Consider the following 17,191-nt stretch of genomic DNA (forward strand, 5'->3'; position numbering starts at 1 on the left):
CCACCTCCGGTGCCCCAGGAGGAGGTGGGGGCGACGGCTCCCTGGGGGGGGGGTTTCATGGTGGCATCTGGGAGTCCCCTTTAAGAAGGGGAACCCAGATGCCTGCCCCCCTCCCAGGAGAAATGAGTATAGGGGTGCAGGAGTACCCCTTACCCATTTCCATAAAGGGTTAAATGAAATAAAAACACAACAACGAGAAAAGTCCTTTAATGTTCTAAATTAACCAGAAATACTTACCTGTACCTTTAAGAAAAAAATCCTACGTCAATTAGGTCCCACGACAGTATCCTCCATCTTGCGACCTTCAGTTACATGTTGATTGAAGATCTCCGCCGCCCCGACGCCGCCCCCGCCGCCCCCGCCGCACTCACTGCTCTTAGCTATACTTAGTATAGCTAAGAGCAAAAAGCATCTTTAAATTTTGGCTCCAATGGTCCCCATTGGTTCCTTAACAGACCAATGGGGATCAGGAGGATCCCCATTGGTCGATAAGGAACCAATGGGGAGCCTTGGAGCCAAAATTTAAAGATGCTTTTTGTTCTCAGCTATACTTAGTATAGCTGAGAGTTGCGTCTATGCATCTATACAGACGCATTAGCGCTAGCTGCCGCTGCCCTCCCTGCCTCTCCCCACCTGTCACCCTCACCCATGCTGGCACCCATGGGTGCATTGGGTGCCAGCATGGGTGAGGGTGACAGGTGGGGGGAGGCAGGGAGGGCAGCGGCAGCTAGCGCTAATGCGTCTGTATAGACGCATAGACGCAACTCTCAGCTATACTTAGTATAGCTGAGAGCAGTGCGGCGGAGGCGGCGTGTGTGGCGTCGGGGCGGCGGAGATCTTCAATCAACATGTATCAGAAGATCGCAAGATAGAGGATACTGTCGTGGGACCTGATTGGCGTGGGATTTTTTTCTTAAAGGTACAGGCAAGTATTTGTGGTTAATTTAGAACATTAAAGGACTTTTTTCGTTGTTGCGTTTTTATTTCATTTAACCCTTTGTGGAAATGGGTAAGGGGTACTCCTGCACCCCTATACTCATTTCTCCTGGGAGGGGGTGGGCATCTGGGGGTCCCCTTCTTAAAGCGGACTCCCAGATGCCACCATGAACCCCCACCCAGGGAGCCGTCGCCCCCACCTCCACCTGGGGCAAGGGAGGCGGGGAAGAGCCCCTTGTCCATGGATTGGACAAGGGCTCCGGGGGGGAGGGGAAGGCTCCCCCCCGAAGCCCCCCCCCCATAACATGGACCATGCGGGCTGGTATAGCTCAGGGTGCGAAGCCCCAGTCGGCCGGGGCTCCGCATTCTGGCTATCCCAGCCTGCATGGGAGACAAGGGGTTACAGAGGCTCGGGAGGGGGGACCCCACGTCATTTTTTTCAAAACTTTTCCCACACTCTGAACATAACCCAAAAATTTTAATTAAAAAAAAAAATAAATAAAATTTTTCAATTTTTTTTTAAAAATATTGTTTCCCGGTATCTTTTTAACATATCCTGCAAATTTGGTGTTGCTAGGATTTAAGGGGACTTTGCTATTAACGGCTAAAATCGGCGGAAAAAGTTTCCACGGGAATGTCAGTACGCGATTTAAATAGTTACATTTCCTTTGAAGATTTAAGATCGATTTTCTCAAAAACTATAAGGTCTTTTTGAACAATTTTTTTTTCTTCGTGTTCCCACTATTTTTCTTAACATTCCCTACACATTTGGTGTTTCTGGCATTTAAAGGGGCTTTGCTATTAACCGCTAAAGTTGGCGGGCGTTTAATTTTCCCACGGTCAGAAGAAGAATATTCAAAATCGATTTTCTCAAAAACTATAAGGTCTTTTTGAAAAAAAAATTTTTCCTCTTGTTCACAATTTTCTTCTTAACATTCCCTGCAAATTTGGTGTTTTTAGCTTTTAAGGGGGCTTTGCTATTAAACAAAAAAAAAAAAAAAACAGTTTTAAAACGATAAATTTCGTTCTGCACTATTTTAACCTTTAAAACGATAAATATCGTTTTAAACATATATCGGGCAGAAGGGGGCGCCATTTTTTTGCCGGCGCCATTTTTCACTAGACGCCTGTTCCCCTGCTGCACGAAGCTCTGTCCAGGAAGTGCCGCGCTCTGCTCTACAGATGCTGTGCAGAGACAGTACAATGTCTTCCAAAAAGTTGTGCAGCAGAACAGCCAGGGAGGAAATAGGGAGGTGAGCAGCAAATGACCAGATGCAGGGACCGAGCTTTGCATGGACAGAGCTTCAGATCTTATCAGCCACCCGAAGTCAGAAAGAGGCTCCTGTATTCAAGTATCTGGAGAGGCTGCACACCGAGCACATTCGTCTTTCTCCTTCCGCTCTATAGCGCTGGGTTAGTGATGGGCGAACACCTGGATGTTCGGGTTCGGGAAAGTTCGCCGAACATGGCCGAGATGTTCGGCATGTTCGGGCCGAACACCGAACTTTCCGAACATCCAGCTTTTGGGGGCCCTATGGGGTCGCAGGCATAAGGGGGGAGCATGCCCCGATCGCGGGGGGGGTCGGAAATTCCCCCCACCCCCTCCGCTAGCGCTCCCCCCTCTGCCCGCTTCCCCATAACAAAGTTTCAAGAAGTACCTGCTGTGTCCGGTGGTAGTGTGGGTGGCTGGCAGTGGGCGGCACTATGCAGTGACTGAATGAGGAGGAGGAGTCCGGAGAGTGACGCGTTGAGGGAGGCCGGGCAGCGGGCGGTTCACTGCTGAACCGCCCGCTGCCCGGCCTCCCTCAACGCGTCACTCTCCGGACTCCTCCTCCTCATTCAGTCACTGCATAGTGCCGCCCACTGCCAGCCACCCACACTACCACCGGACACAGCAGGTACTTCTTGAAACTTTGTTATGGGGAAGCGGGCAGAGGGGGGAGCGCTAGCGGAGGGGGTGGGGGGAATTTCCGACCCCCCACCGCGATCGGGGCATGCTCCCCCCTTATGCCTGCGACCCCATAGGGGGGCCGTATTCGGCCGAACAGGGCCCTGTTCGGCCGAACAGGGGCCCTGTTCGGCCCTGTTCGGCGGCCATTAGAAGTTCGGGGCGAACCCGAACTTAAAAGGCCGAACACCATCAGGTGTTCGGCCGAACGCGAACATCACCCGAACAGGGTGATGTTCTGCAGAACCCGAACAGTGGCGAACACTGTTCGCCCAACACTACGCTGGGTCACCCTGGGGTCATAAGATCTGTCACCGCAGCATACACTTGCAGAAGTTAATTTCCACAGGAGGCAGCCAACAATAGAGCACTTTGCACACTGGCTTCTGTGGTCAGGTTGTTGCTGGGATTTGAGGTCTGGCCAGACAGTGCAGGGAGCCCAACAGTGAGAAGGTATGCTCTTGCCTGCATTTCATTGTACTGATTATACTGAAACCCTTCACTCATTTTACACATAATTTTGATAGTAAACCCTCTCTAGTGCTTATGTGGGTGCAGGCGTTCCACTGCTTAAAGTAAATCTGTGCAGAACTTATCTCAGTTGAGAGAAACCTCTGAACGCTCCAAAGGCTTCCCCTGTCCCCTTCACCTGGCTCTTACAGCACTGGTTTCCTTGAAACTTGCAACCACACTCTTGTACAAAAATGAGCATGTCCACCCTCATAGCCGACACTGGGGCTCCATGGAAAAAGACGATCCTTTTGGCTCTGTGCCACCACGCACTTTTAGGGTTTAGATAGCAAGCTGCAAGTTTGCCGTCACTTTATATAGCAGGCTTCATGTCCATCAGTCGTCGTCCCCCGCTCATATGGTTTAGGTGGTAGGCTTCACTTTATCTTGCATACAAAATCAGTCTCCACCCCCCCATCCCCACCACAGGGCCATTTTAATGTAGGGTTTAGCCTAAACTCTAAATTGACCCTGTAGTGGGGGGGGGGGGAGGGGTTGGGGAGAGGGTGCACTGGGGATATGCATGCAAGATGGGCTTGAAGTCTGCCATCTAAACCCGAAAATAAAGTGACCCTGTAGTTCATTTTGGAAATAGCATGGTAATGCCAGCGAAAGTCATCTAGGGGGCCCCTTGGTTTTTTTTCCCCAGGGCCCCCTATCATCTAGAACCGGCCCTGTGTACCTGCATTTGTTTTCCAACATTAGTACATGTCTTCAATAACTATGGGAGCTTGGCATGCCATTTTGGTTACTATACTTTGCTTAGCTGCTACCCATATTAATTGATAGTTGTTAGTAGCTAGCAGCTACTTACAGCCACCAATTAATATGGTTCTATACTGCCTTTAATGCCATATAACATTCAAGTTTATCAAATGTATTTCAAATTCAGCAATTTGTAGGCAAACTTTATTTTAAAATATTTACTCATCACCAAAAAAAACCCCTGTATTGGGATGCTGTATTGTTAGGTGGTAAGGCAACAAACTGCAAACTGCTTATATATTACCTCAGTACCAGTGGTGGCTGTCATTTAAATGGCTTTTCTGCGCCACAACATATTTCCGGAGTCAGATGACAATCATACCACGGGTTTGACCATGTTCCTGCATGATGTGACTAGCTTTGTAAAGGTGCATTGGGTGGGGGGTTGGAATAAAGAATGGACAAGAGGGGGCATAGTCATGGTGAAGTGATGTGGCTAGACTTTCAAACCAGGAAGTCCAGTTGAATCTGGGGAGGCAGAGGTGCTCAGTATTGGCATTTTAGTAACAGTAGTCAGCGCTGTTGAAATTTATAAAGCTGCATATCATTCAGGATTGCCACCAGTTTAGGTGTGGAAGAATTAATTATAAAATCAAATTAAATGTGTCTCTTTTTCTTTTATGCTAAAATGTCTTATTTACTCATCAAGTTTTATCTACAACTTTTTCAGGAAAGAAAAATGATGCAGTCATTTCCGTATCTTTTAAATATAAATGAAGATCCACAGCTGTCTGGGGTGCTCAAGTACTTCATAGAAGAAGGTGATATATTATGCACATATGGCTAATATATTCTGTTTATTTTTATGGTTCACTGCACATGTGCGGTCCGGCTGCATGCGCGCACCCTGCTGTGCACCTGTGGCTGGGAGTAGTACCCGCTGTACTACTGTGCAAGCGCAGCACACTCCCGGCCAATGGAGTGAGAGGGGGAGCGTGCAGTCGCACTGAGCATGCGCCCACTGACCCCGACTGGCAAAACTTTTGGGGCTTCTATTGGGACCAGAAGACAGAGGAAGATGTGTATGTGGATGCATAATACAGGGAGTCCCTGAAATGCAAACAACCTACCGATCCTGTCACATTTCGTTGCACACCCCCTTCTTGCACTACCACAGCTTAGTGTGGAAATGTAGAGTATAGCACAGCAGAAGCTGTGCTCTCATCTCTCTGCTGGAGTACAGTCCTGTGTTTCCACCTGTCCACTCACCACTTGTCCAGCATCTCCTACTGAATGTAGCATGATTGCACACTACATGAGGAGAGTGAGTTGCACTACATGAGGAGAGGGAGACAGCTTAATCAGGGGCATGGCGCCCCCCGGGACCAATGGCACTGTAGGCAGTGGCCTGGAATGTCTATGCCTAAAAACGCCCTTAATCACTTGTATAAAAAGTTTGTAGTATTCATTTTGCCCCATCCAGGAGATCTTTCCAAGACAGTGTTAGCAGATTAGCAGTAGAGTATTGTACTGTGTTAGCCATCAGTAAAAGTTTTGAATACAGTTGCAGTCTCTAGCATGCCAGATATTTTGATGAATTTGGAACCACTCTTCTTCTTCTAATTGATATCGCAGTTCCTTCTCCCATTTCAAGTGAGAAATTTGGGGGGAAGAAGTTATTTTTGGCAAACCTTTATATAGTTTAGGTAGTGACTTATCAGGTTTTCAATTTTTTTTTATTTTTTTATAGAAAACTTTCTTCAAATATCGATAGTGATTCTTGTATAGAGTTGTGCAAACTAACAGGATGTAAACCTGATGAAGGCTGCAAGGCCGAAAGCTTGTTTATTCTTATTCATTTGTAGTTAGCCAATAAATGGTATCATCCTGATTTAAAACTTCTTGCTTGTATAGAGTTAGAGTTGTTATAAGCTGTTTTTTTTTAAATGAAACTCACTATCTGAGCATTGGCAAATGAGCTGTAACTACAGTAATTGTCTGTTTTCTATGGTATAGCTTAATATCGTAGATCAATTTGTTAGCTTGGTACCATTTCTTCTAGGTAGCTGGAAAGAAATCGGGGTAATCGCTTAAAGAAGTTAAAGCATTAGATGTTAGTTTTTTCTTATAACCAAGTGCTGCCTGGATAGTTGGAAAAACTAGGGGATGATTACATCCTTTTCGTATGTTTTGTATATTCATAGAGTGCCATGTAAGGACCAGGTGCAGATCTTCCTCCGCCTCTACCAACTCTACCTATATTTTTATCTTATCTGTCAATCACCAATCCAGAATCCTACTTAATTGAACACATAACAGATATCCTTGTATACCTGGTAACCCCAGACCCCCTAAATTTTTAATTGCTGTTAGCCGCTTTTAGGCTGCTTTTGGTCTTTTCCCTCTCCACAAAAAGCCTTTCAATATTTTATAAACATCTGAGAACCATTTATTCATTTCAATGGGTAGACTTTGAATTATGAAAAGTAGTCTTGGTAAATCCATCATTTTAATTATTTAACTTCTACCTATAATGTTATAATGGGCTTTATTCCACCCTTGTAGTTTACTTCTGATGTCGTCCAGCAACGTATCATGGTTATATAGAAAAAGTTTCTTAAAGAACTTCCTAGGTGAACTAAAAAAATCTATTTTTTAATTAATCTACATTATCTATTCAAAACACTCAAAACTTTGGCTTAGGGGAGTAATTGATAGTAAAATTAGGAAGCTTTCTTCCAACCAGTCGGCATGTGTAAATGGGTTGTGCTCTCGGGTCTTCCCAACTATGACCGGCATGAGGAAAGGGTGTCTGCTCTCCCCGGTATTATTCAACTTGGGGTTGGAACCAATTATCCATGCAATACAGACAGTCAGAATAAAAGTTAAAGGCCTTAAACTGAAATCATTCGCATATGCAGATCACCTTCTTTTTACATTGACGGATCCTCAAACATCAATTAGGAAATGAAGGTATATGTTAAAGGAAGTCAGTGATAGCTCCGATTTTAAAGTGAACACACACACAGAAATCTACTTTATTAGAAATAAGCTGCTCTTCTGATACACACATTGAGATCAGCCAAACTTGCAACTTTATCTGGAAACCAAAATGTATTCAATATCTTGGCATTAAAATTTGTAAAGATCATAAAGTACTTCTGGGGTGAACTAAAAAAATCTGTCTTTTACTCACCTGGGGCTCCTCTAGCCCCAAGTAGAGATGGCCCGAACGGTTCGCCGGCGAACTTTCCCGGAAGTTCGATTAGCCCCATAATGCTCCATTAGGTTCAACTTTGACCCTCTACATCACAGTCAGCAGGCACATTGTAGCCAATCAGGCTACACTCAGTCCTGGAGCCACTCCCCCCTTATATAAGGCAGGCTCCGCCGGCCATTACACTCACTCGTGTGCCTGCAATAGTGAGAGTAGGGCGATCTGCTTCAGACTGTTTCTCCTAGGGAAATATTAGTTAGGCTCTTGGCTTGTTAGCTTGCTCCTGGCTGAATCTTATTGCTATAATAGCACCCAGCAACAGTTCTTTTCCGAGCTAATCCTGTTCTTGTGTTTTTTTGTTTTTTTTTTTGTTGTGTCACTGACACTTGTGTTGTATAGACAGCTTTTGTAATTCATACTGTGTGCCAGTGCCAGCCCAGGCCAATCACAATCAGACACCCGTGTCAGCTGCACATTGTGCAATACCCATTACTGCACTTGTGTTGCATGGACAGCTTTTTAAATAAGCATATATATATACCTACCTAGCTGTTGTGTTCAGTGAACCCACCTCATCACAGCACATACCTTTACCTAACTGTTGTGTTCAGTGAGCCCATCTCATCACAGCATATACCTGACTGTTGTGTTCAGTGAAACCACCTCATCACAGCATAGACCTAACTGTTGTGTTCAGTGAAAGCACCTCATCACAGCATATACCTGAATGTTGTTACATAGTTATTTTGGTTGAAAAAAGACATACATACATCGAGTTCAACCAGAGAACAAAGTACAACACCAGCCTGCTCCCTCACATATCCCTGTTGATCCAGAGGAAGGCGAAAAAAAAACTTAGAAGGCATGATCCAATTAGCCCCACAAGGGAAAAAAATTCCTTCCCGACTCCAGATGGCAATTAGATAAAATCCCTGGATCAACATCATTAGGCATTACCTAGTAATTGTAGTCATGGATGTCTTTCAAGCAAGGAAAGCATCTAAGCCCCCTTTAAATGCAGGTATAGAGTTTGCCATAACGACTTCCTGTGGAAATGCATTCCACATCTTAATCACTCTTACTGTAAAGAACCCTTTCCTAAATAAATGGCTAAAACGTTTTTCCTCCATGCGCAGATCATGTCCTCTAGTCCTTTGAGAAGGCCTAGGGACAAAAAGCTCATCCGCCAAGCTAATATATTGCCCTCTGATGTATTTATACATGTTAATTAGATCCCCTATAAGGCGTCTTTTCTCTAGACTAAATAAACCCAGTTTATCTAACCATTCTTGGTAAGTGAGACCTTCCATCCCACGTATCAATTTTGTTGCTCGTCTCTGCACCTGCTCTAAAACTGCAATATCTTTTTTGTAATGTGGTGCCCAGAACTGAATTCCATATTCCAGATGTGGCCTTACTAAAGAGTTAAACAGGGGCAATATTATGCTAGCATCTCGCTTTTTCATTTCCCTTTTAATACATCCCAAAATCTTGTTCGCTTTAGCTGCAGCGGCTTGGCATTCAGTACGATTATTTAACTTGTTGTCTCTGAGTACTCCTAAGTCCTTCTCCAAGTTTGATGTCCCCAACTGTATCCCATTTATTTTGTATGGTGCTAGACCATTGGTACGACCAAAATGCATGACTTTACATTTTTCAACATTGAATTTCATCTGCCATGTATGTGCCCATATAGCCATCCTATACAGATCCTGTTGCAATATGTCACTATCTTCCTGAGAGTTGATGATTCTGCACAATTTTGTATCATCTGCAAAAATAGCAACATTGCTCACTACTGCATCTACTAGATCTTATTTTTTGCCCTTCTTAAATAATGGGAAAACGTGCGCTGTACGCCAATCCACTGGGACTCTGCCAGTTGAAAGAGAGTCTCAAAAGATAAGATAAAGGGGTTTATCTATAACTGAACTTAATTCCCTTAGGACCCGAGGATGCATGCCATCCGGGCCCAGGTGCCTTGTCTATTTTTAATTTATTTAGTCTTGCCTTCACTTCTTCCTGCGTTATGTATTTAATATTACAGTTGGAAGATTGAGACTCTTCTGCATCTGTAATTTGCAACAGTGCTGTTTCCTTTGTGAAGACAGAAGCAAAGAAAGCATTTAATAACTCTGCCTTACCTTGGTCATCCACCATTAAGTTCCCACCCTCATCCTTTAGGAGTCCTATACAGTCAACCTTTCTTTTTTTAGAGTTGATGTACTTGTAAAACTTTTTTGGGTTAGATTTGATATCCCTAGCAATTTGATTTTCAGCTTCGATCTTTGCCAGCCTAATTTCTTTTTTACAATTTTTATTTCACTCCTTATAATTGCTCAGTGCAGCCTCAGTCCCCTCCTGTTTTAGGACCTTATGGGCATTTTTTCCTCTTCATTTTATCTAACCTTTCTATTCATCCATAGAGACCTTTTTTTATTCCTAGATATTTTGTTTCCATATGGGATATACATACTACAATATTGATTGAGAATAAGTTTAAAAGCTTGCCATTTCCCTTTAGGGTCCTCCCCTTGTAGTACATTATCCCAGTTCACCAAACTTAGTGCCTGCCTAAGGCCTGGTGCACACCAGAGGAGTTTTTCTGAGTGTTTTGAGTTTTTAAATTTGCTGCTAATGTTATCCTATGTGTCTGTGCACACTGGAGCAATGAGGTTTTGTAAAAAAAAACCCATAGCATTACATTAGGAAGAGCTTTTGAAACCTCTAAAAGCTCTTCCCAATGTAATGCTATGAGGTTTTTTACAAAACCTCATTGCTCCAGTGTGCACAGACACATAGGATAACATTAGCAGCAGATTTAAAAACTCCAAACGCTTAGAAAAACTCCTCTGGTGTGCACCAGGCCTAAGTTGATTGAACTTTGCTTTTCTAAAATTCATAGTTTTAGTGGTCCCGCTGCCCCGTGGCCTATCAGTCACCAGATCAAACGTTATCATGTTGTGATCACTATTTCCCAAATGTTCTTGAACCTGCACATTTGATACATTATCTGGTCTATTAGAAATGATCAGATCCAGTAACGCATTCCCCCTAGTTGGTTCCGTTACCATTTGAGTCAAGTAAATGTCCTGTAGTGCTGCCAGAAATCTGCTGCTTTTACCAGAATGGGTAGCCTTAATTCTCCAGTCAATGTCTAGAAAGTTGAAGACGCCCATAACTATGACCTCATTTTTACTTGCAGCTTTTTCAATCTGCTGTAGTAATCGCAGTTCTGCAGCTTCAGTAATATGAGGTGGCATGTAGCATACCCCAATAAACAATTGGCAACTTTTATTTCCACCATGAATATTTACCCAAACGGACTCCACATCTTCGCAATCTTCCTCCATCTCATCGTTGAGGATAGCTTTAAAATAATTCTTAACAAAGAGACAAACCCCTCCACCTTTTTTTCCTGTTCTATCCCTCCTAAACACATTGTATCCCTCTAAATTAGCTATCCAGTCATGGCTTTCATCCATCCATGTCTCGGTTATTCCCACAATGTCATAGCCTTTGTCATTCAGAATGAACTCTAGTTCATCTATTTTATTTGCAAGGCTCCGAGCATTGGTTACCATGCACGTTATGTTTTTACCACCACATTTACCAATTTTGTTTACATGAAATGGGCTACTTGAAGTTTTACCAACCTCCTTAATCTTTACACTGTCCCCACCCCCCTCTCCACCCCTCATAATGTTAGGCTCCCACTGTCTTTTTACCTTATCTTGTCTACGTATTGAGACTTTATCCTCCCGCCTCCCCCCATATCCTAGTTTAAAAACTCCTCCAACCGTTTAGCCATCTTCTCCTCCAATGCAGCTGCACCCTCCCCATTAACCTCCTTAGTGGTAACCCCGTGCAGGACACGGGGTAAAACACGCAGGAGGATTCCTCAGGCCCTGCTGGACCGATCTGCATCAATTTTTTTGTACACGCAGCTAGCACTTTGCTAGCTGCGTGTTACTTACGATCGGCGCCGCCCCGCGCCGATTCGCCGCTACCCGCCGCGACAGAGGGTGCCCCCCCCCGAGACCCATGCGCTGCCTGGCCAATCAGTGCCAGGCAGCGCTGAGGGGTAGATTGGGACTCCTTCTGATGTCACGATGTCGATGACATCATCGTGCGCGTTGCCATGGTGATGGGGAAGCCCTCATGGAAATCCCTTTCAGAACAGGATTTCCGGATGGGCATACGCGCCGGCGGCGATCGGCGCATACGGGGGGACGCCGCAGGGAGGGGGGAAGCATATAGCTGGTGCTAGGCTAGCTACATGCTAAAAATAAAAAAATTACAAAAAACCCTCCTGTGACCGCAGGGCCGCGGGAATCATACCGCCAGGGAGGTTAAGGTGCAGCCCATCCCTGCTGTAGAACCTGTAGCCGACTGCAAAGTCTGCCCAGTTCTCTAGGAACCGAAACCCCTCCTTGCTACACCAATTTCTCAGCCACTTATTTAACTCCCTAAGCTCCCTCTGTCTCTCAGATGTAGCACGTGGCACTGGCAGTATTTCAGAAAACACCACCTTGGAGGAGCTTGCTTTAAGTTTATCTCTAAGTACCTGAAAATCATTTTTGAGGACCTTTCATCTCCCACTAAATTTGTCATTGGTGCCAATGTGTACCATGACAGCCGGGTCTTCCCCAGCCCCACCCAATAATCTGTCAATTCTTTCCGTTACATGCTGAACCCGAGCACCCGGGAGACAACAGACTGTACGGAATTCACGGTTTCTTCGACAGATTACCCTACCTGTGTGCCTAATAATTGAATCCCCTACCACCAGTACCTGTCTAGCCTTAGCTGCACTTCTATTCCCTTTCTCGTTGCAGCAGTCTGCCCCTTGGTTGCTAAGGGGCACATCCTGCTGCAGCATTCAGGCATGCTCAGATGTACCAAAATTCAATTAGGGTACATTCGAATTCGGGTCTGAAGGTCATTCGGATTCGCCCACGAAATTCGGTTCGGGTGTCGGTAACAAAATTCGGTAAAAAATTCGTGTTCGGGAATTCGGATGCGTTTTTTTCTTATAAAGGGAAATCACATTTTAATCGGTGTATTTAAAAAACAAAACAAAAAAAGGGACGTATGGCATTGGCAGCAGTCAATGTATTGTGTGGAAACTGGCAGTGGGAAAACAAACAGCAGGAGGATAAATACAGCAGCAGCAGGAGGAGGAGTGACGTATGGCAGCAGGCAATGTATTGTAATTCTTTATTAAAAGACTGCAACTTATATACAAATATAAAAATAACCAAATAACAAAAACATTAGGCTAGCCGCCTTAAGTACCTTAGTACTTTTAGTCTCTAATAAGTCCATACCTGCAAAACTGAAATTTAAAAAAAAAGATAACTTAAACCATGCCTCTTTGGCCTCAAATATACATAATTTAATCCATTCCAGATTTATACTTGAAACTAAAGACTTTAAATTAAATCTTGCCACCTGGGCTTACTACACACTATATTACAACACTATCTACCCTTTACATTACAGCAAGAAAGTTTAAGCAACCTTACTCCACCCTATGCTTGCAAACCATTTCTCAAATTTAGATCATCTAACTAAGTGAGAAGAAAAAGAAAGCTCACCAAAGAGAAGGTTTGGCCAAGTCATGGAGGCTTAATGTTCTGCCAAAGCAGACACCATTCCTCTCGACTCAACCTTCCCTCCTCAAGACCCCGAATTTTCCCAACCTCACCAATAATGCCATGCACCACCACCTGGACAGGGAGGACTTTCTGATGGATCGCAATTTGACACCGTGCATTCCAAGTGTAATACCGAATCACTAAACTAACTAAAAACAAAGTGTCGAAATTAAATGAACCCCGGTTATTGAATGCCCCATATGTCCACTCCGCGTAACTAAGCTGCTCTAAGAAAGAAATACCTAAAGCCCTACCCACCTGTTTATATACTTCTTTCTTAAAGGAACAGTCCACCAGGAAATGGTCCATGGTCTCCTCCACACTAGAGTTGCAGCCGAACTGTTAGGCTGCCCAACCTGTCATGTGGCTGTGGCTCTTACTACTTCCGGGTCGCAATGACCCGGAGTAGTACGTCTGCGCTGGCCCGGCGGAGCGCGTCCTAGATCGCGCTCCCGTTGCCGGGCACTCTCTGCGCATGTGTGTGATGTCACTCATGACGTCACACACATGCGCAGAGAGTGCCCGGCAACGGGAGCGCGATCTAGGACATGCTCCGCCGGGCCAGCGCAGACGTACTACTCCGGGTCATTGCGACCCGGAAGTAGTAAGAGCCACAGCCACATGACAGGTTGGGCAGCCGAACAGTTCGGCTGCAGTTGCGCTAACAGTTCGCCCAACTCTACTCCACACCCCCACACTCCTCATGAGGACAACTACGATCCCTATCCCCAATGAACTTCAAGTTTCCTCTAACAAAGAGTCTGCCGTGAAAGGAGAGCCAAGCCAGGTCCCTGAATTTGTTAGGAATCCTAGGAGAACATAGCAAGCGCAAACCCTCCTCCATAATTGGGCTTGGGCAATCACTTAGGGCCAATGGGTCTTGAAAGAAGGTCTCAATCACTCTCTCTCCTCCAGGGCTTTCCTAGGGATTGAAGTGATCTCCTCCCTCGTCAATTCCCATTGCCTCATCACTTTTAGACACGGTGCAACATAGGCCGGGAGATAATCAGGACCAGCTCTCAGTCTTTTCACCAAACCACCACTTTCCCATTGCCTGCGAAAAGGCTTAAACCAGGACTGGAAAATACCCATCCATCCAGGCAGTTACTCCACATACATTTTACCAAGATTGTGTTTATTAAATAACAGAGAAAATAAAACCACTGGGTTGACCATACCTAAGCCACCCTTCTGTCTTGACTGATAAGTGACATTCCTCCTAACGTGGTTCATCTTATTTCCCCAGAGCATCTGGAAAAACAAGCTGTAAATTCTTGTATAAAGAGACACTGGCAAAATACAGACAAAACTGACATACAACATAATTGGAATCAAATAGGTCTTGATTATGTCAATCCTTTCTCTGAAAGTCAATCGCCAACCTTTCCAGCGGACCACCTTAGCCTTGGCACATTTTAATCTGCTTTCCCAATTTTGGTGACCATAATCACCCAGGCCAAATTCTATGCCAAGTATTTTAATATTTTCCTTTGGTGCTGGAAAAGAGACCGGAAGCAAGAAGCTCTCATTTCCCTTACCCATCCAGAAAGCCTCACACTTGTCCTGATTGATCTTGGAACCTGATGCCAATGAGTAACGGGCAATCTCCGCACAAACGCCCTCTGCCTCCTCCTGCCCAGAGATCACCACAGTCACGTCATCAGCATAGGCTACAACCTTGAGAGGAGGCACACCAGCAATGCCCGACGGCACCCCACACAACGCTCCACCCTCAATCCTCCGTATGAAAGGATCAATGGCAAAAGCATATAGCAGGGGACTCAAGGGACACCCCTGGCGCACCCCTGACCTAACCTCAAAGGTCTGTCCAACGCAACCATTGACAAGCGGGAAACTTTCAGCACCTTTGTACAAAACTTTCAGCCAATTGATAAACCCCCCCGGCAGACCATACTTACTAAGGAGCATCCACAGATACTCATGATTGACACGATCAAAAGCCTTTGTCTGATCCAACGCCAGTAAGTATTTTCTCCAACCAGCAGCCCTGCACCTCTCCAGGATCTCCTGGACCGTTAATACCACTGAAAAAGTACTCCTCCCCTGAACAGAACAATGCTGCTGGCGAGAAAGCACCCCATTTGCCACCTATATGGAGACAAAGTGGGAGAAAGCGCACTCAGTGTGTGGATTATGAAAAGTGGCCAGCCGACCGTAGAATGATCTCACCTCAGTGTAGTACTGGTTAGCCCATATGGGTGTCCCAGCTCGCAGGCTTTGTCCCTTTGAGCCAGGGACTAGGCTCCTGGCAACCGGGATTCCTTTGTTCTTCTCCTCTCGCAGCTGTGGATAGCACCACTCGCCTTGCAGTCACCAGCGTTCTGCACAATGCAGGTGCTCAGTGGCTATGGCGGGCGCCAATTGTATGAGTATATTCCCTTTTGTAGAGGGATCGGTGTGCAAGCTGTCTTCCACCTTCCAGCACAAGCGTTACCTGCACTCTGCGGGCGCTTGTTAGCTGGTAGTGTATAATAGAGTTGGCATGGGTGAGGTGCAAGTCTGTGCAAACAACAATACCGTGTAATGTAAAGATCTGTTTATTGTAACGCGTTTCGAAAGAGATAAAGCCGCCCCTTCTTCTTCAGACAAATTCTACAGATTTTGTCTGAAGAAGGGGCGGCTTTATCCCTTTCGAAACGCGTTACAATAAACAGATCTTTACATTACACGGTATTGTTGTTTGCACAGACTTGCACCTCACCCATGCCAACTCCATTATACACTACCAGCTAACAAGCGCCCGCAGAGTGCAGGTAACGCTTGTGCTGGAAGGTGGAAGACAGCTTGCACACCGATCCCTCTACAAAAGGGAATATACTCATACAATTGGCGCCCGCCATAGCCACTGAGCACCTGCATTGTGCAGAACGCTGGTGACTGCAAGGCGAGTGGTGCTATCCACAGCTGCGAGAGGAGAGGAACAAAGGAATCCCGGTTGCCAGGAGCCTGGTCCCTGGCTCAGAGGGACAAAGCCTGCGAGCTGGGACACCCATATGGGCTAACCAGCACTACACTGAGGTGAGATCATTCTACGGTCGGCTGGCCACTTTTCATAATCCACACACTGAGTGCGCTTTCTCCCACTTTGTCTCCATATATCCTAGCCGTCCTGCACGGAAATTGAGAGCTGCACCAACTATACACAGCACAACTCTGATCGCTCCTCCGGAACCTCCGGAAGTTCAATCTACTTTACTACAAACCCCATTTTCCACCTGACTCAGACGCCCAAAAATTATTTTAGCCAGAATATTTCGATCAACATTGAGAAGGCTGATGGGCTGCCAATTCTCAATCATTGAAGAATCTTTACCCTTTGACAGAAGAATAACTGCTGATTCTCTCATAGAGGGAGGAAGCTCATCCTCTGCAAGACTGTGATTGTAAACCTGTGCTAACTCAGGAGCTAGAATGTCTTTGAAGACTTTATAAAACTCAGCCGTCAGTCCATCCGGACCCGGAGTCTTCTTAACAGCAAGACATTCTATGGCTTTTACCACTTCCTCATCAGAAATTCTTTCCGTCAAAAACGCAAGGGGAACATCTACATTTTCCAGTCCTGGAATATTACACAAGAAAGATTCCATCACTGTCTCATGAAGGGGCTTGCTACCCAACAGTTCAGAATAAAAGGATCTCACGATTTCCAGGATCCCTGCTCTGGACTGCACCAGAGATCCTGTACGATCTTTGAGACCATAGACGACCTTAACTGCTACACTTTGTTTGCAATTCTGATAAGGGTCCGGCGAGTGATTTTTACAGCAATCCCTTTCCAGAAGCAAAGAAGCATGCCGGTCATACTGACTCTTGCTCAACAAATCCCTAGTCCTTTTGATCTCCCCCGGATCACCATCCCTCGAGACAGCGATTTCAAGTTTCCACCTCAGACGCTGGTCGGTAACATATCTACCAAAAGCTCTCTTTTTTGCTATGTTCTTGAAAAGACCTACTGCCCGCCTTTTGACCATCTCCCACCACTCTGACCTACTGCTGCAACAGTCTAGCAAAGTAACCTGTGCCTGAAAAAAATCCCTGAAAGATTGTCTTACACTTTCTTCTTTCAACAGCAACGAAGTTAATCTCCAGATACCCTTTCCTTTTGGAGGGACATCTGCGACATTCAACACCATAGATAGAACACAGTGATCAGAGAACTCCACCACCTGCACCCTTGAGGATGAGGTAGCAGAG

At 45.4% G+C, this 17,191-nt stretch overlaps 1 protein-coding gene across 1 annotated transcript in view; it reads left to right on the forward strand.

Moving 5' to 3' along the window:
- LOC137504813 (kinesin-like protein KIF28) overlaps window positions 1-17,191 on the forward strand; it is a 538,857-nt gene that overhangs the window by 442,776 nt on the left and 78,890 nt on the right. Inside the window, exon 12 of the mRNA XM_068233404.1 lies at window positions 4,830-4,920. Coding sequence (XP_068089505.1) covers window positions 4,830-4,920 — 91 coding nt within the window. The remainder of the gene's footprint in view (window positions 1-4,829; window positions 4,921-17,191) is intronic.

This window comes from Hyperolius riggenbachi, chromosome 4 (genome assembly GCF_040937935.1).
Source record: "Hyperolius riggenbachi isolate aHypRig1 chromosome 4, aHypRig1.pri, whole genome shotgun sequence".
Taxonomy (NCBI): domain Eukaryota; kingdom Metazoa; phylum Chordata; class Amphibia; order Anura; family Hyperoliidae; genus Hyperolius; species Hyperolius riggenbachi.